Source organism: Saimiri boliviensis, chromosome 13 (genome assembly GCF_048565385.1).
Source record: "Saimiri boliviensis isolate mSaiBol1 chromosome 13, mSaiBol1.pri, whole genome shotgun sequence".
Classification (NCBI taxonomy): Eukaryota; Metazoa; Chordata; class Mammalia; order Primates; family Cebidae; genus Saimiri; species Saimiri boliviensis.
In genome coordinates, this window is record NC_133461.1 from 74862124 (window position 1) to 74888426 (window position 26303).

At 53.0% G+C, this 26303-nt stretch overlaps 1 protein-coding gene across 6 annotated transcripts in view; it reads left to right on the plus strand.

Annotated features, from left to right (window-relative positions):
• The window catches only part of ANK1 (ankyrin 1), a 249618-nt gene that overhangs the window by 197314 nt on the left and 26001 nt on the right, over positions 1–26303 (plus strand). For 5 of the 6 annotated variants that reach the window (XM_074383825.1, XM_074383830.1, XM_010330238.3 and 2 more), the window contains exons 19-38: positions 415–513; positions 759–857; positions 3251–3343; positions 3770–3842; positions 4915–4938; positions 5819–5915; positions 7180–7258; positions 8524–8621; positions 8706–8930; positions 9899–10053; positions 10400–10611; positions 11114–11318; positions 11977–12073; positions 12287–12515; positions 13832–13957; positions 14086–14205; positions 15837–15915; positions 16181–16255; positions 18315–18446; positions 19973–20119. In XM_074383825.1, coding sequence (XP_074239926.1) covers positions 415–513; positions 759–857; positions 3251–3343; positions 3770–3842; positions 4915–4938; positions 5819–5915; positions 7180–7258; positions 8524–8621; positions 8706–8930; positions 9899–10053; positions 10400–10611; positions 11114–11318; positions 11977–12073; positions 12287–12515; positions 13832–13957; positions 14086–14205; positions 15837–15915; positions 16181–16255; positions 18315–18446; positions 19973–20119 — 2464 coding nt within the window. The remainder of the gene's footprint in view (positions 1–414; positions 514–758; positions 858–3250; positions 3344–3769; positions 3843–4914; positions 4939–5818; positions 5916–7179; positions 7259–8523; positions 8622–8705; positions 8931–9898; positions 10054–10399; positions 10612–11113; positions 11319–11976; positions 12074–12286; positions 12516–13831; positions 13958–14085; positions 14206–15836; positions 15916–16180; positions 16256–18314; positions 18447–19972; positions 20120–26303) is intronic. The other variant, XM_074383826.1, reaches the window with a different exon arrangement.

Here is a 26303-nt window from a genome sequence, read left to right on the forward strand (position 1 = left end):
TAGCCACCCCCCGGGATTCTATGACGCTATTCTCTCCTGGTTTCCCTCCTCCCTCTTTTCTGCCTCTGCCTCTAAGTATTGGCTCACTCCTTCGGCCCCACTTCTTGCCCTCCACTCTATCCTGGGGGACTTCACTCACCTCCGAGGCCCTCAGATCTCCATGCACTCATGACCCCAGCACAGCTCTCTTCTCACGGTTCAGTGTCCACTTTCCAGTTGCCCGCCTGGCATCTCGCCTTCCGCAAGTGTCTCAGCCCGGCGGTTTCTCCCCAGCAGCAGCCATGCAGCTTGTCAACGGAGGCCTCCCGAGGGGCTCCCTGTCCATTCTCTCTTTGAATCAGCTGCTTTGGGAAGGATTTCATGTGATGCCCCACTCAGAAGAGCTCCGGTCATCCCTTCTCATCTGCTTTTCAGATGGGTTACACTCCCCTCCACGTGGCCAGTCATTACGGAAACATCAAGCTGGTGAAGTTTCTCCTGCAGCACCAGGCGGATGTCAATGCCAAGACCAAGGTACAGGGATGCCTCAGCCCGACTCCTGTGCTGACCCTACTCTATGCCATATCAGGGTGCAGCCAGAACTGCTCTGGGGGCACCAGTGTTTCTGCCACAGTTTTAACTGTGGACCCTGAAGGAGGAACGGGGGAAAATGCATTCTATTAATGTCCCACTTAGAAGATGGACAGGCACTGTTGTGTATGGGCAGATCTCTCTCTGTTGGCTGGCTAACCCTGCCAAAATGTCTGCTCACTCTGCAGCTAGGATACAGCCCCCTGCACCAGGCAGCCCAGCAGGGACACACAGACATCGTGACTCTGCTTCTGAAGAATGGTGCTTCCCCAAACGAGGTCAGCTCGGTGAGTACACTCTCTCCCCTGAGTTTAGAAAACTTCTCCCCATGGCGGCAGCCCTGGGTAACCTCCTCTAACTGTAGGTGTTAATACATGTCTGGGGCCTGGCCGGCACCCCAGCACCCTAAAGCCTTGGGTACCCTGGGAATGGGGTGCTGTGACCAATTCCTCCTCCTGGTGAACTGATCATTTTCCTTTCAAGCACCATTTACACTCCCCTTTTATGTTTATGAAAACATTCTTGTTGAGTGCGGGTGCGGTGGCTCACACCTGTAATCACAGCACTTTGGGAGGCCAAGGTGGGAGGATTGCTTTCGGGCAGGAGTTCAAGACCAGCCTGGGCAACACAGTGAGTCCCTGAATCTGCAAAACAATTGTGTTTAATTACCTGGGTATGGTAACTAATTTTAGCTACCTTAGTAGTCCCAGCTAACTGGGAGGCCGAAGTGGGAGGATGGCTTGAGCCCAGGAGGTCAAGGCTGCAGTGAGCTGTGATTGTACCACTGCACTCCAGCCTGGATGACAGACCAAGACCTTGTGTCTTAAAAATGTATGTATATCCCAGCACTTTGGGAGGCCGAGGCGGGTGGATCACGAGGTCAAGAGATCGAGACCATCCTGGTCAACATGGTGAAACCCCGTCTCTGCTAAAAATACAAAAATTAGCTGGGCATGGTGGCGCGTGCCTGTAATCCCAGCTACTCAGGAGGCTGAGGCAGGAGAATTGCTTGAATCCAGGAGGCGGAGGTTGTGGTGAGCCGAGATCGCGCCATTGCACTCCAGCCTGGGTAACAAGAGTGAAACTCTGTCTCAAAAAAAAAAAAAAAAAAAAAAAAAAATATATATATATATATATATATATATATATATATATATATATACTTGTGGAAACCTCTTCTTAAATTCATGAAACTATTTTCACTATGGTGCAAGTGAACAAAATTAAATGTCCTGGGTGGTTCTTGATCTTTTAGGGCTCAGGGTTACCTTTAGCGACATCAGCAATCATTGTTCAGTATGAGCTTCCACATCTGACCATGCAGAGGCTCTGTGAAATTATCTCTGTGTCTAATTCTGTTTCTGAAAGAATGTGGACCCTTGGCTGGGCGCAGTGGCTCACGCCTATAATTCCAGCACTTGGGAAGCCAAGGCAGGTGGATCACTTGAGGTCAGGAGTTCGAGACCAGCCTGGCCAACAAGCCAAAACCCTGTCTCTACTAAAAATACAAAAATTAGCTAGGTGAGGTGACAGGTGCTTTTAGTCCCAGCTGCTCAGGAGGTTGAGACACAAGAACTGCTTGAGTCCAGGAGGCAGAGGCTGCAGTGAGCCAAGATCACATAACTGCACTCCAGCATGAGTGACAGAGCAAGACTCTATCTCACACACACACAAAAAGGGGACCATTCATTGTAGATGTGGTTGCAGAAATTGCAGCTGCAGCTGGTCTTGAATCTGAATGGAGCCCAAGGCACATCCTGGAAGTAGAGATGTCAGAAGAAAAATCAAGCCTCAGTATCCATTTATGGTTGGTCACGTAGCTCTTTCTCTTCAAGTTGAAATAGAAAATATGCTGTTGCTGTATTTCTGGCAATTGGTGATTTCTGAGTATTCTGATTAGAGTTCCTTGAATATACTTCATTGAATATACTGGCTTAACTCAACTATTTTTTTTTTTTTTTTTTTTGAGACGGAGTTTCGCTCTTGTTACCCAGGCTGGAGTGCAATGGCACGATCTCGGCTCACCACAACCTCCGCCTCCTGGGTTCAGGCAATTCTCCTGCCTCAGCCTCCTGAGTAGCTGGGATTACAGGCACGTGCCACCATGCCCAGCTAGTTTTTTGTATTTTTAGTAGAGACGGGGTTTCACCATGTTGACCAGAATGGTCTCGATCTCTCGGCCTCGTGATCCACCCGCCTCGGCCTCCCAAAGTGCTGGGATTACAGGCTTGAGCCACCGCGCCCGGCAACTCAACTATTTTAATACCGCATCACTGACATCCAAGAACAGACTTTGGGAGCAGTGAGCAGCCTCCCTCTGTCCTCATCCTCCTAAAATTGCACCTGGCAACTTCCCGACCTCCTTCCCAGGGGGTTCCCACTTGACAGAGCCTGACTTCTGGGGAGATTTCCTCTGGGGGACTGCAAGGCCCCGCACTTGATGCTGCAGATAAAAAGCACCGCTGCCCTCCCTCCTTCCACACCCGTCTCTGTGGGTGCTGCTGCTAACACACATCTAGACACACCCGTGCAGAGATCTCGTTCTGGGCTCCACGGTGACGTCTGTCCACTCAGGTCTTCCTGAATAACTAGAAAATGAATTCGATATGTGTCTGAGAGGCCATTCCCGCCTCCCGGACTCCATCTGCTGTCTGACTGCACCTGGCTGCTCTTTTCCCAGGATGGAACCACACCTCTGGCCATAGCCAAGCGCTTGGGTTACATTTCTGTCACCGACGTACTCAAGGTTGTCACAGATGAAACCAGTTTCGTGGTATGTCTGCCTCTCCCTCGCACCCACCCCAGACACGCTCAGCCTGGCTCATGGGCGTGCCCACTTACTCTGGAAGTGGGGTGCGTTCTGGGACTCCGGGACGCCCATCAGCGGCACCTCACCCAACAGGTGGGAGCTTGTCCTCCTTCCAGTGGAGCTGTGCTGCCACCTAGTGGCATGAGGACTCAGGGCGGGACCAGCGTTCACCGGCAGCAGCGGGGTGGATGGGGTTTGGGGAGAGGGGGAGCCAGGTTTCCTGGGTCCCATCCCAGTGCTTCCTGCCCAGCAGCTTCCAGGCTGAGCGTCTCCTCTGTCTGTTTTCTTCATTTGGGGCAAACCCTTCAAACGTGACCAGGGAACCACTGGACTGGTGAAAAAGTGCGCAGCTCTAGTTTGGGTTGAATTCTCTGCTTTTTCTCGTTGTAGTTAGTCAGTGATAAGCATCGGATGAGTTTCCCTGAGACAGTAGATGAGATCCTGGATGTCTCGGAAGATGAAGGTAAAGTTGGGGTAATGAGCTCAGGCTAGTGGGGACAGAGGGGCTCCAGGCACCCTCTAAGGAGGCTTCCTGCCACCTGCCGGCTTTGCTCCCTTACAGCACACCCAAACACTGCAGATGAACATTGAAACCGGGCAGACCTGCTTTTTATAAATGTTGTCTGTTATCAAAAATACTACTCCATTAATACAATCTTAGGTGAAGGAACATTGACTAAATTTAAAATCCCATGAAGTTTCAAAAACACGTGTATGTTTGCATAGATGATGCATGAGTATCAAATTGGAACATGATTCTACTCAGATCAACTCTCAGTGCTATGAGGAGCTGTAATAAAATTCTGCCTAGTGCTTTCTTTGTGCTTTGAACAAATACTAAGGGGATTATTCAAAATCTGTGAGAATGCCTTTTACTAAGCTGCACTTCTGACCACACAGTGGGTCGGTAGGTTTTGGGTTATTTCTGTGATTATGAAATTACTACAATCTGGCTGGATGCCTGGGTTCACGCCTGTAATCCCAGAACTCTGGGCAGCCAAGGTTGGATGATTGCTTGAGGCTAGGAGTTCAAGGCCAGCTTGGGCAACATAGGGAGACCCCTGTCTCTACAAAAAAATTAGAACTAAAAATTAGTGGGGTGTGGTGGTGCACATCTGTAGTCCCAGTTACTCAGGAGGCTGAGATGGGAGGATTGCTTGAGTCCAGGAGCTCGAGGCTGCCATTCACTGTAATCCCACTTCTGCGCTCCAGCCTGGGTGACAGAGCAAGACCCTGTCTGTAAAAGAAAAAGAAAGAAATCACTGTAGTCTCAGCTTCTATGAACTACAGAATGCCTCTAGCCTTTTTCTTACTCCCAACAAAACCTATTTCCTCACTGATTAGATGGGGATGTTGAATAGTGGGGTGGGCTGGATCAGCTTGGTGCTCCCTCCCATCCGGGTAATTCTGTGGTTGTATAACTTTGTCAACTAGAGGAACAGAGCTCTCTGGTGTTCCTTTGGATAATATATGACTCTCACTTTAACTGCCTTCAGTTGGTCCTTCTTTCAACTCGGCTTTCCTTTGCTTTCCAGGAACTGCTCATATAACCATAATGGGTATGAAACGCTTTCTGTTTCCTGTGGTCTTTTCTCACCAGAGTGCATTTCACCCTAAGCAACCCAAACACTCACTAATCCATGCCTGCTTTCCATCTTCCTCTGATAGCTAATAATCTGGAGCCAGGAGCTCGACTAAACCAGGGAATTCACACCCATGAGAGACCCATGCCTCAGCGGGCAGCTCCCGCCTGTCCATCTCTGTGTCTGTGCCCATACCACCATGTTTCTGATCATAACTGCATGAGCTGTTGTCCTTCCATGCCGTCAGCTCCAGGTCACAAGCCAGGGTGCTCACTGCTGGGTGGCAATGCATGAACCCTCAAGGTCGAGGCCTGGGGCTCCAGCTCCAGTTCAAGCTAGGAGAGAGAAACAAAGAGGCAGTCAGGGGTGCAGGCAGCCGACTCACCCGTAGTTTGAACCTCTTTGTGATGGGCTTTGGAAGTAAGGACGTTCTGGCTGCCATGGTTACAAAAAATTCTCCAGCCCTTTGAAACGAGTGGGTCCAGTTCCACTGGAGTTTATTCTCCTGTCGGTGCCGAGTGGAAAAGAGCGGCCACCGTTCCTTCTTTGGTGCCATGGCACACCTAAAATGGCTGTTTTGAATTGGAACTAAGTGAAGAACATGCCTTCTGGCTGTGTCTTTGGCCTCTCGCAAAGCCTCGGGCATCTAAGACGTCAGGAGCTGGCTGCCCTGCTCTCTGGCCCAGCGCTGGAGGACCGGGACTGGGCAAAGACATAGCTCCCAGTCTCCTTGCAGCATCGAGGCCTTCTCCACGCCTCAGGAGCAAGCCCCGAGAGGCAGAACAGAAACATCACCTTTTAAAAAGAAAGAGGGACTCTTCCCCCTCCACCCTGTCGCTCACTCTTGCTGTTTCAGGGGAGGAAGTCATCGGCTCCAAGGCTGAGAGGCAGGATTCCAGGGATGTCGATGAAGAGAAGGAGCTGCTGGATTTTGTGCCGAAGCTAGACCAAGTGTGAGCAGCGCTCCCAGGAGGGTCCCCGGGGGGATGCTGAGGTGCAGCCCTGTGGTTCAGAGCAGGGATTCTAGAGGGAGGAAGGGCACAGCAAGCCAGGTGCTGGGTGCACTGCCTGCGGAGAGAGATGGTTTGCACCTTAGGATGCGCTAACGCTGCCCCTGAGCACAGAGGCCTCCCTCACACCACGCTACCTAGATGCCTCTCTGCTCCTCTCCCAAGCTCCCCCCATTCACAGCCTTATATCCACACTCCCTCTCCCTCTTATGCACACTCGACTTCTCATCCAAAAGTTAAGAAAGATGACTGGGCGCAGTGGCTCACATCTGTAATCCCAGCACTTCGGGAGATTGAGGCAGGTGTCGGGAGTTCATGACCAGCCTGGCCAACATAGTGAAACCCCATCTCTACCAAAAATACAAAATAACAGCTGCCACGTTGGCATGCATCTATAGTCCCAGCTATTCAGGAGGCTGAGGCAGGAGAATCGCTTGAACCTGGGAGGCAGAGGTTGCAGTGATCCGAGATCACACTACTGCACTCCAGCCTGGGCAACAAGAGCAAAGTTCCATCTCAAAGAAAAAAACAATTTGAAGATTCTCATTAGAAACGATTTCCAGGCTAAGCTCAAACTCTGACCTCATCCCTCTGCCCCTGAGCGATGGGTAGGTACCAGCCCCGGGAGATCTGGATCTGCCTGGACCACGCTTCTCATTCCCCGCCATGACTGCTGTGGGTTATCTCACTGTGTGTACATTGTAGCAGGGACATTTTGCAAAGCAATCTAATAGTGACCACTTTGTAGGAACACAGAGGCCTAGGTGTTTTCTGAAAAGACAGAAGTGTCCCGTGGCTTATAGGAAACAGGGAAGTGGTACAAGCAGGGAGTGAAACCACGGGGACACTTAGTCCATTTCAATTTGCTGGACATCTGTTAGAAAGAAATACAGAGGTCTGACCCTGACCATAAGCAACTTACAGATTAATTTGGTGGGATCCAAAGCGCACACGGAGTGCTCGTGTAACAATGCAGAAAGATACATTGTTAGCCAGAGCGGGGCCTCTGTCAACAGGCTCTGCAGTTGCAGAAAGGGGTGGCTAGGGAGGACTTCATGGAGGAGGAGGCCGTCCTTCCACCGGGTTGTGAAGGGCAGTTGGGCTCCAGCGTGGAAAGTGGGAGGGAGAGACTTGGAAACAAGAGGAAGAGGAAGCTGTGTGCACGTGTGGATCAACCCTGTGATGTTCTGGTGTTCTCGGCTCGCAGGGTGGAATCTCCCGCCATCCCCAGGATTCCCTGTGTCACACCCGAGACGGTGGTGATCAGGTCGGAAGAGCCGGAGCAGGTGAGAAGTTCCATCTCTGTGGTTTTCCCTCGTGGAGAGCATGAGTGCCCCAGGACAGTGATTGTTGAGGGATGGCCCGTACGTAGCACGATAGGAAATAAGAGCTCACATGCCACTTGCTGTCTAACCAGCGTTCCACACTTGGATGCCCCACAAAGGTGCAACATTGGCCGTGTTGGGTGGGCAGCGTCTGGGAGAGGTGGTCAGACGCGGCCCTTTCCTGCGGTGGCATGGTCCCTGGATGCAGCCCAGCACAGCAGTAGTGAGAAACCAGCTGGTCCTTGACCAGCCTTCTGTCTTCAACTCTTGGCTTAGGGTAGGAACTCCAGCCAGCAGATGTTTACCGGATTCCTGCTGTACAGGACATCCCTGGACAGGCTCAGGCAGGAGGACTGGGTGCCTGCCTCCTGGGAGCCAGGGCCCAACTGGGAAGAGCGGACTTGGACACACGAACCCAGTTAGCACCGAACCGGGAGGGAGAGCCGGGGAGTGCTCCACTGTGTGGTGTGAGTGCTCATAGAGTGCAGAGCAGGGAGGACTAAGCCAGCCCCAAGGTGGCTGGGAGGATTCTTGGAGGAGGTGAGATGTGGGGAGTGGAGAGGATTAGATCCACAAGGGTGAGAGACAAGGACGTACTGACCGGGGGGGAAAGCAAATGTGAAGATCTAGAGAGCACGGAGGCTGGCTTCAGGCCCTGCTGGCCGTGACAGGGCAGCCTGGCATCCCTGTAGTTGCAACGTTACCCTAAGGCAAGTCCCCGTTTCACAGGCGAGGAGCAGGAAGCCCCACAAGGGCAGGGGTCTGTTGTGTTCACCTCGTGGACTCCAGATGTCCACAGGGCAGGCAGCCCGCCCACAGCTAAGTGGCGGGGTGGTCACGGTGCTGGGATGCAGCACCCACCCTAGAGGAAGCCGCTGGCGGAGGGCAGGGCTCCCGTGGGACAGAGCTGGAGAGAAGGGGACACGGGTCTGTGGCAAGTGCGGAGGGCCGGGGGCTGGGAGCCGGACTCAACAGTGAGGACCGGCTCCATCCGTTCCAAGGCTCTGTCCCAGGGTCTTGAGCCATGGAGAGGCATGGAGAGGGAAGGAAGCTCGTGCTTCCTTTCAGACTCCAGGACAGGCTTGCCTGACAGGGTGGTGCCCTGGGAGCACTTTCTCTACGGGCACCTGGTTTCTGGCGGCAAGGCTCTTCCAAGCCTCCATGCCCTGGCACGGCACCCAGCCGGCCCTGGCGGAAGTGGGACAGGACCTCTTCTGTCTCCTCAGGCATCTAAAGAGTATGATGAGGACTCCCTCATCCCCAGCAGCCCAGCCACTGAGACCTCAGACAACATCAGCCCAGTGGCCAGCCCAGTGCACACAGGGTGAGTGGCAGGCCCAGGGCTCAGGGACTCCCGTCTCCAAGAGGGGATGCAGAAGCCCAACGTGCCCCCCTACCCCGCTCCTAGGTTTCTGGTGAGCTTCATGGTTGACGCCCGGGGTGGCTCCATGAGAGGAAGTCGCCACAACGGCCTGCGAGTGGTGATCCCGCCGCGGACGTGCGCGGCGCCCACCCGCATCACCTGCCGCCTGGTCAAGCCCCAGAAGCTGAGCACGCCGCCCCCACTGGCTGAGGAGGAGGGCCTGGCCAGCAGGATCATCGCGCTGGGGCCCACGGGGGCACAGTTCCTGAGGTGAGTGTGCGCAGGCAGCCTGTGTCCTCACCTGTCCCTGTGCCATGGAGGCCACGCCACCTCCACTGTCCTGACGGGGAAACAGAACTGGGTGTCCCTCCCCCAGGGCTTACAACTCTCAGATCTTAGGTCGGGCATGGTGGCTTATGCCTGTAATCTCAGTGCTTTGGAGGCTGAGGTGGGAGCATCCCTTGATGCCAGGAGTTGGAGACCAGCCTGGGAAACATAGCGAGATCCCATTATTGTAAAAAAAAAAAAAAAAAAAAGCAAAACCCCAAAACAACTGTTAAATCTTGCATGACACTAGAGACAAGGCCACTCTGAGGCCCTGAGGGGCTGACCATTTATGCACTGAGAGTCCTGGGAAGGCGGCCTCCCCGGCCATTTCCCCTGGGGACGAGGAGAGTACCCAGCTCCAGAGGCCTGTGCCCCACTCCCCTGAAGCAGCCTGGGCTCCACCTGGAGCTTTGCTGCCCACCAGGCACCATGGGTGTGATGGAGGGACAGGCCTGACCCGGAGGCCCTGCCTTCTGCCTCTGTCCACCCTCTTGGCCGCCTCAGAGCGGTCACCACCATTTGCAAAGTAGCAAGTTTTCTCATTGACTTTTCTTAGTTCTCAGAGTGTCCCTCCAAAGGAAATGCGGGGGGACTTATGGCCAGTTGATAGATGACGTCACCCATCTAGGGATGTCAGGCGGGTTTTTGGAATCAGGCCCAAGGACAGGATCCTTAGGTCATGGGAGCAGAGCCCCCGTGAAACGAGATGGCCCTGCCCCCACTGTCACTGTAGGCTTGGCAGGAGCAGGCAGGGTCATGAGAAGCCCTGCCCCCCCCTCCCCCGCTGGTCTGGTCCGCTTAGAGACCCGCCTGCAGGTGGGGCCTCCAGGTGGCTATGGAAGCCCTTCAGCTACGGAGGCCAGCCTGCCCCACGCGAGCTCCTCCCCATCACCACTGTGTCCTCGCCTCAGCCCTGTGATTGTGGAGATCCCACACTTTGCCTCCCATGGCCGTGGAGACCGTGAGCTCGTGGTTCTGAGGAGCGAAAACGGCTCCGTGTGGAAGGAGCACAGGAGCCGCTATGGAGAGAGCTACCTGGATCAGATCCTCAACGGGATGGATGAAGGTAGGGGCAGGGATTCCAGGGCTGGGGAAGAGGGGTTTCAGCTGCACCTTCAAAGTGGCCTTTCAGAGCCACCTGGAGTTTGGGAAGCCCTGAGAGGCTGCGAATGGCCCGGTGTGGCCAAGCCTTGTGTCCCCAGGACGTGTGAGGGGACGCTCAGCCACCGCCCGCAGCTGCATCTGCTCTGCTGGGCCTCTGGGCCTGGGCACTTCTTCCGGCCACTGTGCCGCCAGGCACCTGGGGAGGGTGTGGGCACTGGGTCTTGGGGACAAGGAGGTTCTGGCGCCCCTGCAAAGTCTGAACTTATGCTTGATGTGACCGGGGTGCTGGCCTGTGCTTGTGGTTCCAGAGCTGGGGAGCCTGGAGGAGCTGGAGAAGAAGAGGGTGTGCAGAATCATCACCACCGACTTCCCGCTGTACTTCGTGATCATGTCGCGGCTCTGCCAGGACTACGATACCATCGGCCCCGAAGGCGGCGCCCTGAAGAGCAAGCTGGTGCCCCTGGTGCAGGCCACGTTCCCGGAGAACGCCGTCACCAAGAGAGTGAAGCTGGCTCTGCAGGTGACGCAGCCCTCCTTCCCGCCAGGTTCTGGGGTGGACTGACTCCGGGCCCCCGGGTAGGCCACCCTCTTTCCCCGGGACAGCCGCACGCTTTTGTCCAGTGCCGTGAAATGCCACAGTAGAGAGCTGACCTTAAAGCTCACAGGAGAGTTGAGCGGGGAGGCTGAGTGGGGGAGGCTGAGGCGGAAGCTCCCTGATGAGTGGCAGAGCCCCCGGGAACCCTTCAAGCCGCATGACCCGGTCTGTGCATCATGCGGGAACCACATGACCCCCGGGAGCTGACCTGGATGCAAACAAAGATGCAGCAGCCCTAGGAGTGAGAGGCAGAGGAGAGGGGGAGAAAGGGCTCAGGAAGGCGGGCTACGCGGTGTCGGTCCTGTGGTCCAACAGCTGGGGTGACCCCGTGCACCGAAGGCCAATCTCGCCAGCCGTGGGGCTGCCTCCCATCTGATAAGCCCCTCTCCTGCTTGGGCCTGAGTGTCCTGCCTCTGTCATCTCACAGGCCCAGCCTGTCCCGGATGAGCTTGTCACCAAGCTCCTGGGCAACCAGGCCACATTCAGCCCCATTGTCACTGTGGAGCCCCGGCGCCGGAAGTTCCACCGCCCCATCGGGCTTCGGATCCCGCTTCCTCCTTCCTGGACTGACAACCCAAGGGACAGCGGGGAGGGAGACACCACCAGCCTGCGCCTGCTCTGCAGTGTCATTGGTGAGAAGGGCCCCTGCCTCAGACTTCCAGAACTCAGTAGGGGAGTGACAGGAGAAGGCAAAGCCCGCAGTCCCCTCGGGCTTTATTGGCTTCCCTGGGAATGAGGTGTTCTTCCAAGAGAAGGAAGGATGATGCATTTGCATAAAAGTCATCCCCCACCTCATGGCTCACACCTGTAATCCCAGCACTGGGAGGCCGAGGTGGGTGGATCAGCTGAGGTCAGGAGTTCAAGACCAGCCTGACCAACATGGAGAAATCCCGTGACTATTAAAAATACAAAAATAGCTGGGTATGGTGGTGCGTCCTTGTAATCCCAGCTACTCCGGAGGCTGAGGGTGGAGAATCGCTTGAACCTGGGAGGCGGAGGTTGCAGTGAGCCGAGATCATGCCATTGCACTGCAGCCTCGGCAACAACTCGATCTCAAAAAAAAAAGTCCATGCCCCTGGGGAAGAACCTTCCAAACCCTAGGAGGAGGGCATGCAGGTCACTAGGAGGGCAGGAGGAGGAGCAGAGGGTAAGGATAGGTGTGGCAGGACTGCAGACCAGGTGAGCCTCACCCAGAGTCTTACCCTTGCACACCAGGGCCTTAGCATTTTAGTAAGCTCCGTGCTTACGTCCTGGAGACTGTCCCCAGCCCCATTTCTGCCGGTGTTACAGGTGGAACAGACCAGGCCCAGTGGGAAGACATAACAGGAACCACCAAGCTTGTGTATGCCAATGAGTGCGCCAACTTCACCACCAACGTCTCTGCCAGGTGAGACGAGGCCAGCCCAGCCCAGCATGTGTGGGCTCCGTACTGCCCTCTAGGCCTGAGGCCAGGGCTCCGTCACTGTCCCCTCCACGTGGAAGATTCTGTGGCCCTGTGGCACTGTAACTGTGGCATGCTCACTGGCTGCTCCCGTCTGGATGGAAAGGATGCTCTCTGTTGGGCACTTGGGAACAAAGTCTAACTCACCCTGCTTTTCAGGTTTTGGCTGTCGGACTGTCCTCGGACCGCCGAGGCTGTGAACTTCGCCACCCTGCTGTACAAAGAGCTCACCGCAGTGCCCTACATGGCCAAATTTGTCATCTTTGCGAAGATGAATGACCCCCGAGAGGGGCGCCTGCGCTGCTACTGCATGACAGATGACAAGGTGGACAAGACCCTGGAGCAGCATGAGAACTTCGTGGAGGTGGCCCGGAGCAGGGACATAGAGGTATGGGCCTGGGCCCTGCACCGCCTAGGGACAAACCAGTGCCTGGTGCAGGCAGGCAGTCCTCCCTCTGTAGATGAGGGGCTCCATAGCTGTCTCTCTTTGAGACCCCTCTTGAGATGCATCTTAGAGAAGCTTCAGGAAAAGTGAGCGATGCCACCGTGCATATCTCAGAAGAGGCTGCGGGCTTTTGGTCTAGTGATCCTTGAAAAGAGTTGGGCATTTGCAGAAGGTCTTGTGCACTAGCGACTGTTAAAAGTGCTGGCCAGGCCGGGCGTGGTGGTTCACGCCTGTCATCCCAGCACTTTAGGAGGCCGAGGCGGGCGGATCACCTGAGGTCAGGAGTTCAAGACCAGTCTGGCCAATGTGGTGAAACCCTGTCTCTACTGAAAATTAGCTGGGTGTGGTGGCTCACGCATGTAATCTCAGCTACGCGGGTGGCTGAAGCAGAAGAATCACTTGAACCTGGGAGGGAGAGGTTGCAATGAACCTCAGTTTTCCTGACTGTCAAATGGTTTAATGATAACTCCTCAATTGAAAGCTTTATCTACACAATAGGGATCATTATTATAGGTGAGATTAAAATAGAGCAAGTGTTTTCCAGCTCTTCTCATGACAAAGCATCTTTGGACAGATATAAAAGCAGAACCTGGGTTTTGGTGTTAGAAACAGGATCTCGCTCTGTTGCCCAGGCTGGAGTGCAGTGGTGCCGTGATAGCTCACTGCAGCCTCAAACTCCTGGTCTCCAGTGATCCTCCTGACTCCCACGTAGCTGGGACTACAGGCACATGCCACCACACCTGGCTAATTTTTTTAAAAAATGTTTGTAAAGATGAGGGTGTCTCCCTATGTTGCCCAGGCCGGTCTCAAACTCCTGACCTCAAGCAGTCCTCCCACTGTGGCCCCCTAAAGTGGAGGGATTACAAGCCCAGAACCGGGTTGGTTTTTTTTGTTGTTGTTGTTTTTGTTTTTGTTTTTTTTTTGTTTTTTTGTTTTGTTTTGTTTTGTTTTGTTTCCCAGAGCTAGTTACGATATTCAAGTGAAGTTTCAGAGTACTTGATAGCAATTCTCATCAACATCTCAGGGGTATTTGAAGATCCCTACATATTACAAAATCCTTTGAAGTCAGGAAGCATGCCTATTCATCACAATTTTGGAAATAAAGTCGTTCCCAAAACAAACAGTGGATTTCTCAGCACACACCCCCATGCCTCTTGGCTGTGGCCGGGTGTGTATCGGAGAGGGAAAGGCCGAAGGTTGAAGGTGGGGCATCTGGGCCCTTCCCCTGACAAGCTGTATCTGCTTTTCCTCTCCCGCAGGTGTTGGAGGGAATGTCCCTGTTTGCAGAACTCTCCGGGAACCTGGTGCCCGTGAAGAAAGCTGCCCAGCAGCGGAGTTTCCATTTCCAGTCATTTCGGGAGAACCGTCTGGCCATACCTGTAAAGGTGCCGGCACTCTCTGGCTGGCCTCTCTTACGGGTCTAGAAAGTTGGGGAGGCAGAATTCCCTAAACCAGATAGCCCAGTGGCCTATAAAAGGGCCCCTAAATCTTCCCTTTGTGTGATTGAGTTTAGGTGAGGGACAGCAGTCGAGAGCCGGGAGGGTCCCTGTCGTTTCTGCGCAAGGCGATGAAGTACGAGGACACCCAGCACATTCTCTGCCACCTCAACATCACCATGCCCCCCTGCGCCAAGGTGAGCTGGCACCTGCCAAGGAGCCTGACCGGAGACGCATTCCCCGTAGAAGGTCCCCAGGCAGACCCCAGGTGCAGCATTTCCAAGGGGCTTCTTCCTGGTGGAACTGCCTTTAGTCCCCTGGAGCACGCAGAGGTGCTGAGCTCTCCTCCACACATTCATTCTATGGCCTGGCAGGTCACCCTGCCCTGGCCCTCTCTGCAATGCGCAGTGCAGCTCTGGTCATGTGACACAAGGAACAAATGTCAGTGTCAGATGGTGACCGGCACATTCACGCTGCGGACCCTGGGCTCCCTAGTTGTGAAGATGAGAAGGGACCCAAAGGGCATCTGCCTCGGTGTCCCTGGCCCAAGACCTCCGAGGTTTGCACCAAGGAGAGCTGCTAAGGTCTCCCAGCCCCTGCCCGGCTTCTCTCAGGCCGCTTTTTCATCTGCCTGCTTATCTTCCCAGGGTGCTAGGCCCTCACAGAAGGGAAGCCTGGTGTCCTCAGCCACCGCAAACACCCAGGGTTTTGAGCTCAGCAAAGGAGTCTTGGCCACGTATGTTAATTTGTCGATACTTGTAAGAGTATCCCAGTCACCACCTCTGCTAGCGACTTTGGAGGGATCATAGTCTCCAGACCGTCTCCGTGGTTTCGTTGGTGGTGTTTGCTGTTGTTGTTGTTTTAATCATTAGCCCTCCATGCTAAACTAGGAAAGAAACAAGGTTACATTCACAAGCCCATGGCTCAATCTCTCTTCTTGGCGATGAGATGAGGGTGAACCAACTTCTCTTTCAAAAGAGGATTTCCAGGCTGGGCTCAGAGGCTCATGCCTGTAATCCCAGTGCTTTGGGAGGCTGGGGCAAGAGGATTGCTTGAGCCCAGAAGTTCAAGACCAGTCTGGGCAACACAATGAGATCCTGTCTGAATGAAAAAATAAAAATAAAAAATTAGCCAGGCATGGTGGCATGTGCCTGTAGTCCTAGCTACTCGGGAGGCTGAGGCAGAAGGATCCCTTGAGGCCAGGAGTTGGAGGCTGCAGTTGAGCCATGATCGTGCCACCGCACTGCACTCCAGCCTCAGAGACAGAGTGAGACCCTGGCTTTTGAAAAAAAAAAAAAAGTATTTTCCTGCAGCCTTGGGCAGCATCTGGATGCTTTTCCACAGGGCTGCGATGCTAAGGCCTTAGGGCAGTATGGAAATGGGTCTTTCAAGTGGAAAGAAATCCAAAAAGAAAAGCAATATTTTAAGTTCAAACCCAGCTCCACTGCACATTAACTGGGTGATCTTGGGCAAGGAACTTAGTCTCTCTGTGCCTCAGTTTCCTTATTGATGAAATGGGAGTAATACAGTACCCACATCCTAGGTTGCTGTGAACATTAAATAAGGACCCACAGGTGATGGGGTGACATGGGTTTGCCGTTGTTACGACTGTGATTAATAACGCATGTGCGTCTGGTCAGCTTCCCTTCACGCCCGCTGCTCCCATCCCGTTACTCTGTGCTAAGTTCCTAAAGAAATTGACTGACTGTTTACCAGGACTGGGGTCATCCTTCCCTACCCCTGCAGCCTAGGAGCTCAGAGCTCAGATCACCTTCTCTCGGAAGCTGGGGAGAGTCCAAAACCCAAAGCACCCTTTCTTCTTCTGCAGGGGAGTGGAGCTGAAGATAGGAGAAGAACCCTGACCCCCCTGGCCCTGCGATACAGCATTCTCAGCGAGTCCACACCAGGTACAGCCTCTGGGTCATGGTGCATGCTTGCTCCCTTCCCAAGAAGGGTGGGTGTGAGCTCATCTCTCTGCAGTCTGGCAACGGCTCGGCCCATTCCAAAAGCAGCTGCAGAGCTGACTTAGGTCTTTCTGTGACCTTGCGGAGAGTCCAGACAATCACCCCACGGATGTGTACACAGAAGCCATGTCCATCACAGGCTGTGTCCTCACACCTGTCGACTGTGTCCTGCCCTGGCTACTAAATAAAATCTAATGCTTCTCCTTAGGTTTTCTCAGCGGGACAGAGCAGGCGGAGATGAAGATGGCTATTATTTCAGAGCACCTCGGTCTCAGCTGGGCAGGTGAGTGGGGAATTGGGGGCAGAAAAGTGCTTTGTGCCTCTTACCTACCCTCTTCCCCAGTAATGAGCAATGAATGAGGCATTTCTAACCCTCCTTTTAACACCCATGTGTTACCTGATTTATGATCGTCTGGGCTGGGTCTGCAGTCTACATCACACCACTGGGTGCCCATGGAAGGGGGAGCCCCCTGCCTCCATCTCTGTCTGACTTTCCTTTCTAAGAAAGAGTTAGCTTTTGACGTTACAGGAGATCTTGAAAAGGAGGGAAGGAAAGGGCAAGTCCCAGCATATTTGCCTATGGTCTGTGGCTATGGCTCGCAGAAGTCCTGCCAACCATCCGGGTAGATCTTATTTCAAAGGAGGCAGGTGGGCAAGTAAAGTCAAGGCTCGGAATGTGCTGTGCCCAGCCACAGACCCTAGAACTGCATTCTCCCTGTGTAGCCACTGCAGGTCCACTGCCCGATGTGAGTGGCAGGGGTTTGCAGCAGGGAAAGAGGCTTGGTCACAGGGCCGCCTGGCAGGCAATTGGTTGAATAGCGCAGGGTGAAATCATGGACAGGGAGAGGAAGAAGCTACATTCTCGTGCTGATCCCTGTCTTCCAACTGGTTGCTGGAATTGGGGGTCTGAAAACCATCTTAAGGGATCCTTAAACAGAAGCCTAATGTCAGAGACCCTGTCTGTAGAAACAATGAAGGTGCGAGTGGTCAGCATCCAGCACTGTGTGGCTTTGAGCAACAAAGAAGAGGACCCACGTGCAGCTTGGTGGATGCCGAATTATAACTGTATTTCTGTCCAGAGCCCAGCTTGCAATTCTTTTTTTTTTTTTTTTTTTTTTTTTTTGAGACGGAGTTTCGCTCTCGTTACCCAGGCTGGAGTGCAATGGCGCGATCTCGGCTCACCGCAACCTCCGCTTCCCAGGTTCAGGCAATTCTCCTGCCTCAGCCTCCTGAGTAACTGGGATTACAGGCAAGCGCCACCATGCCCAGCTAATTTTTTGTATTTTTAGTAGAGACGGGGTTTCACCATGTTGACCAGGATGGTCTCGATCTCTTGACCTCGTGATCCACCCGCCTCGGCCTCCCAAAGTGCTGGGATTACAGGCTTGAGCCACCGCGCCCGGCCAGCTTGCAATTCTTATTGACGCTGAGGAGATGGCTTCCCCTCCCCCTCCTGATTTTTTGTTAGCTTTTATGTGAGTGGGCTCTCTTCATTCACTCCCCCTGCAGAACACTTTAGACACACTCAGAAACGTTGGTAATAACTTGTAGAAAGGCAGTGTGACAAACTCAGAAGTTCAGACAGGGCTCATTCTTTAAACCGTGACTGCTGGATGCTCAGAAGGCATGCGTGTACATGCGTGTGTGGGTGTATGTGGTGTGTGCGTGTTCTGATTCTCACCATCACTTTCTCCCCAGTCTTCTTCATCCTTGAAATTAGACTCTAATGCTGTTTTCCTTCTAAAGAAATAATAAAAATAATGGGGGATTTTGGCTAACGGTCTGCATTATTGCCTCGCATTTAGATGGGAACTGGTATTTTCATGTTAAATGTAAATAGCACCTCTCCCTGAAGAAGCATAAGCGCCGAAGTCCGTTTCTGTTCCCGTTGGTTCTCGGCAGCAGGGTGTGGCGACCTGGTGTGGCACAGGCAGCGCTGGGCTGAGAATCGGCAGGTGCAGCTCCCTCCTGGCTCAGGGACTCCCTGGCTCTGTGAACTTGCAGAAGTTGCTGACCTTGCCGAGAGGTCGTGTCATCTCATATGGGAAGCTATGAAAGGGGGAAAGGACATTTGTTTATTCATTCATTCATTCATTCATTCATTCGTTCAGTACCTATTTATCAAGCACCCCTCCCATTCTCCCTTTTTGTGGAGATACAAAGGTATAGGTGCTGGCATTTCATGAGGAATTTCTTGGTAAGAAGGAACACCAAGTCCACAGGGAGGCTGCCCAACAGCTCCCTGTGCTCCCCGCCCGGTGCCCCACGCTGCAGTGCCCACCCTGCCTGTGTGCTGGAGGCCCCCTCGTGGCTCACATCTGCTGTTGGTTCCTTGCTTGCAGAGCTGGCCCGGGAGCTGCAGTTCAGTGTGGAAGACATCAACAGGATCCGAGTGGAAAACCCCAACTCCCTGTTGGAGCAGAGCGTGGCGTTGCTGAACCTCTGGGTCATCCGTGAAGGCCAAAACGCAAAGAGTCAGTACCGTTCCGCTGAGGAAGCCTGTCCTAGGACCTGCTCCCCACCAAACGAGTGGGGACTCCAAAGGCCAGTGTCATGAATGGAATTTTCTTCCTTCAAATTCTCTTCATGACACTGGCCTTTGGAGTCAGTCTGTCTCAGTCTCACAGGCGTGCACAAACCACTCCCATCAGGAGGTCTTCCAGGCAGTCCTGCCAGAAGGCATGAGCAGAGAAGCTCGGCCTCAGCCTTTCTCACACCCTTGGAATAAGATTAAAATGGCAAGGCCTGGCACAGTGGCTCACTCCTGTAGTCCCCACACTTTGGGAGGCCAAGGTGGGACGATTGCTGGAGCCCAGGAGTTCGAGACCAGACTGGGCAACCCAGCCCTTTAAAAATTAGCCAGGTGTGGTGGCACATACCTATAGTCCCAGCTATTCTGGAGGCTGAGGCAGGAGGATCACTTGAGCCTAGGAGGTCAAGGCTGCAGTGAGCTATGATTACATTGCTGCACTCCAGCCTGGGCAACAAGCAAAACCCTGAATCTAAAAAAAAACATAGAAATAAAATAAAAACTGCACCAGAACCCCTGGATGACAACATGTGTGTAGGGTGTATGACTCATCTTTGAGGTCTTCCTGTTGAATTTCCCAAGCAAGTGAGTATTGTCCTCTCAGGACTCATTGGGTTCTGGGTGAGCCAGACCCCAGTCTGAAGCAGTTCTCATTCTCCCTGGAGCTTCCTTCGACCTGGAGGGAGCTTTGCCTTATTCTCTTTTCAGCTCCTCCTTGACCAAATTCCCAGACTCAAAACTACTGAGTGGAAATTCAGTGTCTACATTTGCATCTCAAATCATCTGGCCACGACCAAGAATTTCAAAAGGACAGAATCTAATCATTCGCATCCATATTTTCTTGTAGTACTCCTCTTAGATTAAATTACCTGCCCCCGCCCCCAAAAAAAAACACAGTCTTTATATAGACTTCTAAATTGGCCACTGTGGTGGGACGCGGTGGCTCACACCGGTAATCCCAGCACTTTGGGAGGCCAAGGCAGGCGGATCACTTTAAGTTGGGAGTTGGAGACCAGCCTGGCCACCATGGTGAAACCCTGTCTCTACTAAAAATACAAAAATTAGCCAGGTGTGACGGCACATGCCTATAATCCCAGCTACTTGGGAGGCTGAGGCACAAGAATTGCTTGAACCCGGGAGGCAGAGGTTGCAGTGAGCTGAGATTGAGTCACTGCACTCCAACCTGGGTGACAGAGTGAGACCAATAAATAAAAATTTTTTATTTTTGTAACAGAGACCAATAAATAAAATAATTGCCCACTGTTGCATTGCATTTGGAAAAGATCCGTTGAAGTATAAAAAGTATTCTCCCAAGAGGAAGCATTTTTCAATTATGAGAAAATAGGGTGCTTCCACCTTCTGAAAAAAAACATCTCCCTTCTCCATCTTCGTCCTGGCCGAATTTTCTGAGCCTACGTGATCGTCCCTCGCCACCATGGAGTAACGCGCATCTCTCTTCTGTGCCCACAGTGGAGAATCTGTGCTCAGCTCTGCGGAGCATCGACCGTGGCGAGATCGTGAACATGCTGGAGGGCTCCGGCAGACAGAGCCGCAACCTGAAGCCGGACCGGCGGCCTGCGGACCGCGACTACTCACTGTCACCCTCCCAGATGAATGGTGAGTGTTGCCTGGACCAGGTGGGGACCGAGCCGGGGCCCTGCCCTACAGGCATCAGCACCAAGGACCCCTTCCCACAACACTTCCTCCCTCAAAGCCCGCTCTCCCTCCCGTTGGAGGGAGGTCTGGTTTGTCAGCAAAGAGTTCCTCCTTGGAGGTGGGGAGAGCAGAAGAGAGAGGTGACGAGGAGAGAAAGACGGCCCCTCCTGTGGAGGGGAGCTTTGCCTGCCGCCTGCCTCTGCCGCCCTGCAGAACGGCCCCCAGGCCCTTGCCATCAGCAGCTGTGTCCCCACAGGGCCTGGTGTATGGGAAGGAGCTGAGTCAGAGGTGGCCAGCTAGACACTGCCCCTACACAGCGGCAGACTTTGCGGCAGCTCTTTTGCAAGGCGTGGACCCTCTCTAGGGCATCAGTGTCCCCATCTGTAAAATGGTCAGTGGTTGGGAAGCAGAGGGCATGGAGATTCCTGGCCCAAGGTCTAGTGTCTAGCGCCGTTTAACTGGACGGTGTTTTACAGGTCCTGCTGCGGCCACTTCTGGGGACTGGGCAGTTTGCTCTTCCTGGAGTGGGGTCTCTGCTCTTTCCTGTCTCCCTTTTCTATGATCTCATCTCCTTCCCTCACTCTTTGTTGATGTGATTCAGCATGGCAGTGATCCCCCCGTGAGATTCAGCCTGAGGAGAGGATACCCAGGAGGCTGTGACCTCTGCCCCCAAGCCCCTGCCACTCCTGGGCTGGGCCCCCTGCAACCGCTTCCTCTCCCACCTCCACTCTGGGCAGCAGGTGCATAAACAGCGAGGCCCTGCTGTCCGGCCAGGAGCTCTGGGATCTAGGCCCTTCCTTGCTGCCGGCTCCCTGTGTGACTGAGTCCTCTCCCCTTCTGTAAAAGCAGCAAGTTGGATTGGATCCCTAAAACTTCCTACAGATCTTGAAACAAAATTTTCATTTCTGTGACATGGCTTCCTCAGGTGGCTGACGCGCCACCCTGGATGCAGGCATGGTGATGTGTATGCTCCTCTAGCTCCCTCCTCCAGCTCCTAGTCTTAAGGGCCATCCCCGCCATGCCTGGGCTGGGGATGGACACCTGTGGCTGGGTGCACAGTGGGGGATGGGGGTGGTCGAGGGCGAGTCCCAGGTGGGCCTGGGCACATAGCCCCTGCCAAGGCCCCTGCGCTCTGCCCCGAGTCCTGTGTGTCCTGAAGCGTGCCATCTCGCGGCCTGGGAGCAGGGCCCATCTGCTGATCACAACCTGTTGCCTCTCTTCTGCCTCTGACCTCATCTTGACCTCTATCCACTCACGCTGTCGCGTTGCCTGTCTACACCGTCTCCACTGTCCCCACCTCGGCAGGCACAGAGCCAGCCGCGTCCACATGCATGTTATGGCCCCCAGCCCTGTCCCCACACTGCGCATCTCGTGGCTGCGTCCTGGGTGTGCATGTGTGTGTGTGCGTGTGTGTGTGTGCGTGTGTGTCCATGTGTGTGCGTGCATGCATGTGTGCACAGGTGTTGCCATGCAGTGCTGCCGGCCCACTTCCCAGGTCCACCCCCATGGGGGACTCCAGCCTCCCCCTCAGGGGACCCCTTGGCCGGGGCTGGTGACAAAGCTCTTCCCCCTTCTTGTATATCGAGGCTTCACACCCAGCATGCACTTCTGGTCAAGTCAGATTGGCACACTTTCGATTTCCCATGCCCTGATTAAGCACCTACAGGACAACGAGCCACGAGGGCCACATGAGTGTGAATATTCAGTTACAGACCTGGGCATCCATGAGCATCTCCCGGGGCCGCAGACCCCGGCTCCCGCCGGGCCTTAAGTCATTCTTGCCTGAGTGGTTCTACACCCCTGTATAGGACTGGGCCTGTGCGCTCCGTGTCTGCTGAAAGGGCTCTGTCTCAGGGGTCAGCCCATTTGGCAAATATTTTTCAAGCCTCACCCACATGTTAGGCACTGCGCTAGGCAGGAGAGAGAAACCTATTCTCAACCAGACAAAACAAAACAAAACAAAACAAAACAAAATTATTCCTTCGAGAAGCTTTTCCATGGTGCAAGGGAAGCGGGTGGCATTCGAGCACTTGCGGGAGATGAGGCGGGAGCCATGCGTGGGCATTGGGGAGGGGCGTTTCAGAGCAGGGAATGTGAAGAGGGCCTTCCTGGTACATTCACAGGATGGGGAGGTGGCTGGAGGCTGGGGCAGAGGGACAGAGGGAGAGAGGCAGGCATGAGGGCCAGAGGGCAACACAGAGCCCACCTGTAGACTGTCATGAGGACACTGGATTTGACGTGGAGTGAGCTGGAAAGCCATCAGAGGGCCAAAGAGTGGCATGATTGCATTTAAGTCTCCAAGGGAGTCCACTCCCGAGTAGTTGATTTCAGATGGTCACAGTCGAATGCCCTGCGCTTCCTGGCTGCTCTGCGCAGCCTCAGCAGCCCCTGACGCACACTCTGGCGGGTCCCCGTAGACCCAGCTTTGTGCCCTGCGAACCCTCCCCCGACCCCAGCAGACTCATGTACCAATGCCTTGCTTGGTCCAGAATCGGCTTCTTTTTGTTTTTCCTACCTTCCTCCCTGCTCCAGGAAGACCGGCCCTCATCTGAGTGCCCTTGGTCTGGAGAGAAGGTGACAGGACAGTCAGAGGTCTAAGAGGGGTGGGGGCCCTACAGGCTCTGTGGCTTCTCCGGCTCTCCCCTGGGCAGGTCTCATGATGATCTGACCTGGTGCCCATCCAGCCCGCTGCCCCAATGCCCACAGTTGGACCTTGGCATCTCTGTGCATTTCCTGGTCCCTCTGTGTGTCTGAGCTTCCTTCCTTCCTTCCACTCCAGACAGTGATAGGCAGCTCCGTGAGCATGACAGAAGTGTGTGGTGTCTGGGAATTAGAGGCCTGAGGCTGTCTCTCTTCCTTCCTAGCTCAGCTCACCACCAGCACCTGGATTGGCCAGAGCAGAGGGACCCAGGCCAAAAGGCCAGTGTGCTTCTCTCACTCAGGAGAGGACTGCCCAGGCCCCAGGAATAGACGTAAAGAAAGCATGGCCTATAGAACCAAAATAAAATAGCATGTTTCTGAAAATGAAACAGATTTCCCTTATGAGAGGAGATATGGTCAGCTCACACCATGTGAGCTCTATTTGGCCCGATAAATTGGACACATTCTAATGTCTGCTTGGAAATCGAATGTGTTTTATTTCCCTCAACTCTTCACAACTGCAGCTGGTAAAGTGTGGTCTTGTCTTGGGCGAGGCTGTCTGATGACCCCTGTGGTCCCATTTGCTGTGGACATTAAGCCAGCAGGACGATTTGGGTCATGACAGAACTAGGGCAGTGACCTGGAGTGAGCAGGGACTACCTGAATGTATGCAGCCCCAGCCAGTATGTGTGGCTGCCTTTCACCCCATTTCTCCAACATGCAGCTCCAAGTGGAGGTCTCTAGACTGAGGGAGGGGCTGGGTGGGGCTGCATGAGACCCCCAGAGAGACAGACACTCTGGAACTCACCCTGGGGGATCCAGTGGACTTACCTGTGGTCTGGTCCACCCCAGATCTATGAGCTGTTCCTCATGAGGATGTACTTGGGCTTCTAAGAGTATCACTGCAGCTTCGTAGGATCCCCCTGCTAGCTAGCTACCTGCGGCCTTGGATCTCAGCCTGCGTGGCTGGAAGAGAGAGCAGCCAGGCATGCACCCTAAATACTGTTCCCAGGGAAGGAGTCCCAGGGTGAAGATAAGCAGGGACTTCCTGCAGAGGTGGCACATGTGCTCTCCCATACATTTCTTTTTTTTTTTTTTTTTTTTTTTTTTTTTTGAGATGGAATTTCACTCGTCACCCAGGCTGGAGTGCAGTGGTGCGATCTCAGGTCACTGCAACCTCTGTCTCCTGGATTCAAGCTATTCTTCTGCCTCAGCCTCCCCGTTAGCCGGTACTATAGGTACCCATGACCATGCCCAGATAATTTTTGTATTTTTAGTAGAGATGGGATTTCACCATGTTGGCCAGGCTGATCTCGAATTCTGTACCTCAGGTGATCCACCTGCCTTAGCCTTCCAAAATGCTGGGATTACAGGCATGAGCCACCGCACCCGACCCCATACATCTTTATTTGGGTGAAATTTCATTAAAGCGAATGCCTTGGAGGTCTCAAGGTGGAAAAGTCACAAAAGGAACCCAAGAATGCACCTCAGGTGTTCTGTGGCTGCAAAGCTTCCCTCTCCCAGTTCTCAAATCTCATCGCAATTCCAAGGAGTGATGGAATGTTCATCCGGCCAAATCCAAGGAGCCATGTCAGATGTGATGTGTGCCACTTCTAGCCAAGACGGAGTAACAGACTGGATATACCCTCCTGCTTGAAACTATTGCAGACCAAAAAATGGACACAATATATGAAACAACAGCTTTCAAGACATTGGATATCAGATAGCAAAAGACACTGATCCACAAAGCATGGGAAATAAATGAGGTGGGTCCTACAACTGTCTAGTTTGCTGTTTTGAAAATCCAGGGAGACCAGGGGAGCTTGAGTTCTCAAGATAGAGGACCAGACAGAAGACAGTTGCACAGATAGGACACTCTGGAGACCTGCAGAGGGTCTCCCACAAGTTTCAGCTGAGTATTAACCAGCTGTTCCCAATTGATCTCTCATAGCCTTTGTTCAGGGGACAAAGAAGGATATCCTCTCAGAAATGGGGAAAAAGTAACCCCGAAGCTCCAGTCCTGCTTAATAAATTTTGAAAGCAAAATGCAAAAGGATCTACTTTCAAGTAATTTAACTGTGTAACAGAACAAAACTCAAGCATACAGGAATCCTAAAACATCCAGCATTCCACAGGGTAAAATTCGCAATATCCAGCATCTAAGAAAAAGTAACCAGACACACAAAGAGGCAGGAAAACAAGATCCATAATGTGGAGAAAACGCAATCCACTGAAACTGACCCAGAGTTGACAGAGAGTTAGAATTAGCAGACAAAGGGCTGGGCTCTGTGGCTCACACCTGTAATCCCAGCACTTTGGGAGGCCGAAGCAGGCGGATCACCTGAGGTCAGGAGTTCAGGATCAGCCTGGCCAACATGGTAAAACCCCATCTCTACCAAAAATACAAAAAAAATTTAGCTGGGCCAGGTGGCAGCTGCCTGCATTCCCAGCTACTTGGGAGGCTGAAGTAGGAGAATTGCCTGAACTCAGGAGGCAGAGACTGGAGTAAGCTGATAATAGTGTCATTGCACTCCAGCCTGGGCAACAAAAGCAAAACTCCAACTCAAAAGAAAAAAAAAAGAATTAGCCAACAAAGATAGTAAATCAGTGATTGTAACTGTATTTCAGATATTCAAAAAAGTTAAGTAGAGACATGGAAGATATTTTTTTAAAGGCCCAAGACAATCTAGAGATGAAACTGTAATGTGTAGGATGAATACACTGGATGGGATGAGACATTAGACACTGCAGAAGAAAAGATTAGTGAACTTGACAATATAGCAAGAGAAACTCCAAACATTTTTCTTTTCTTTCTGTTTTGGAGAAAAATGTTTATAAGTATCAGTGAGCTATGGGACAATTTCAAGTGACCTAATATGTGAAACTACAGTTCCCAACAGAGAAGAAGGAAGAAAAAGTATTGTAAAAAATATGGGGCTGGGCACAGTGGCTTATGCCTATAATCCCAGCACTTTGGGACGCTGAGACAGGCAGATCACTTGAGGTCAGGAGTTTGAGACCAGCCTGGCCAACATAGTAAAACCCTGTCTCCACTAAAAAAAATATACAAAAGTTAGCCAGGTCGTGCACACCTGTAATCTCAGCTACTTGGGAGGCTGAGGCAGGAGAATTGCTTGAACCTGGGAGATGGAGGTTGCAGTGAACCGAGATTGTGCCATTGCACTCCAGCCTGGGTAACGGGAGTGAGACTCTATCTCAAAAAACAATGAAAAAAGGAAGAAAATAAGAAACAACCGTCAGAAGACGGTGGGGTATCTTTAAAGTATGCCACATCTTTAAAGAAGATAGAAACATCTCCAAAGTAACCTAGACTTCTATACCTAGCAAATATAACTTCAAAAATGAAAGCAAAATAAAGCCTTTCCAGACATGCCAAAGCTGAAAAAATTTATCACCAGGAGCAAGCAATTCATCACCATGCTACAATTTTTTTTTTTAAAGGCCTTCATGACAAAGGAAAACGATACCAGACAGAAATATGGAT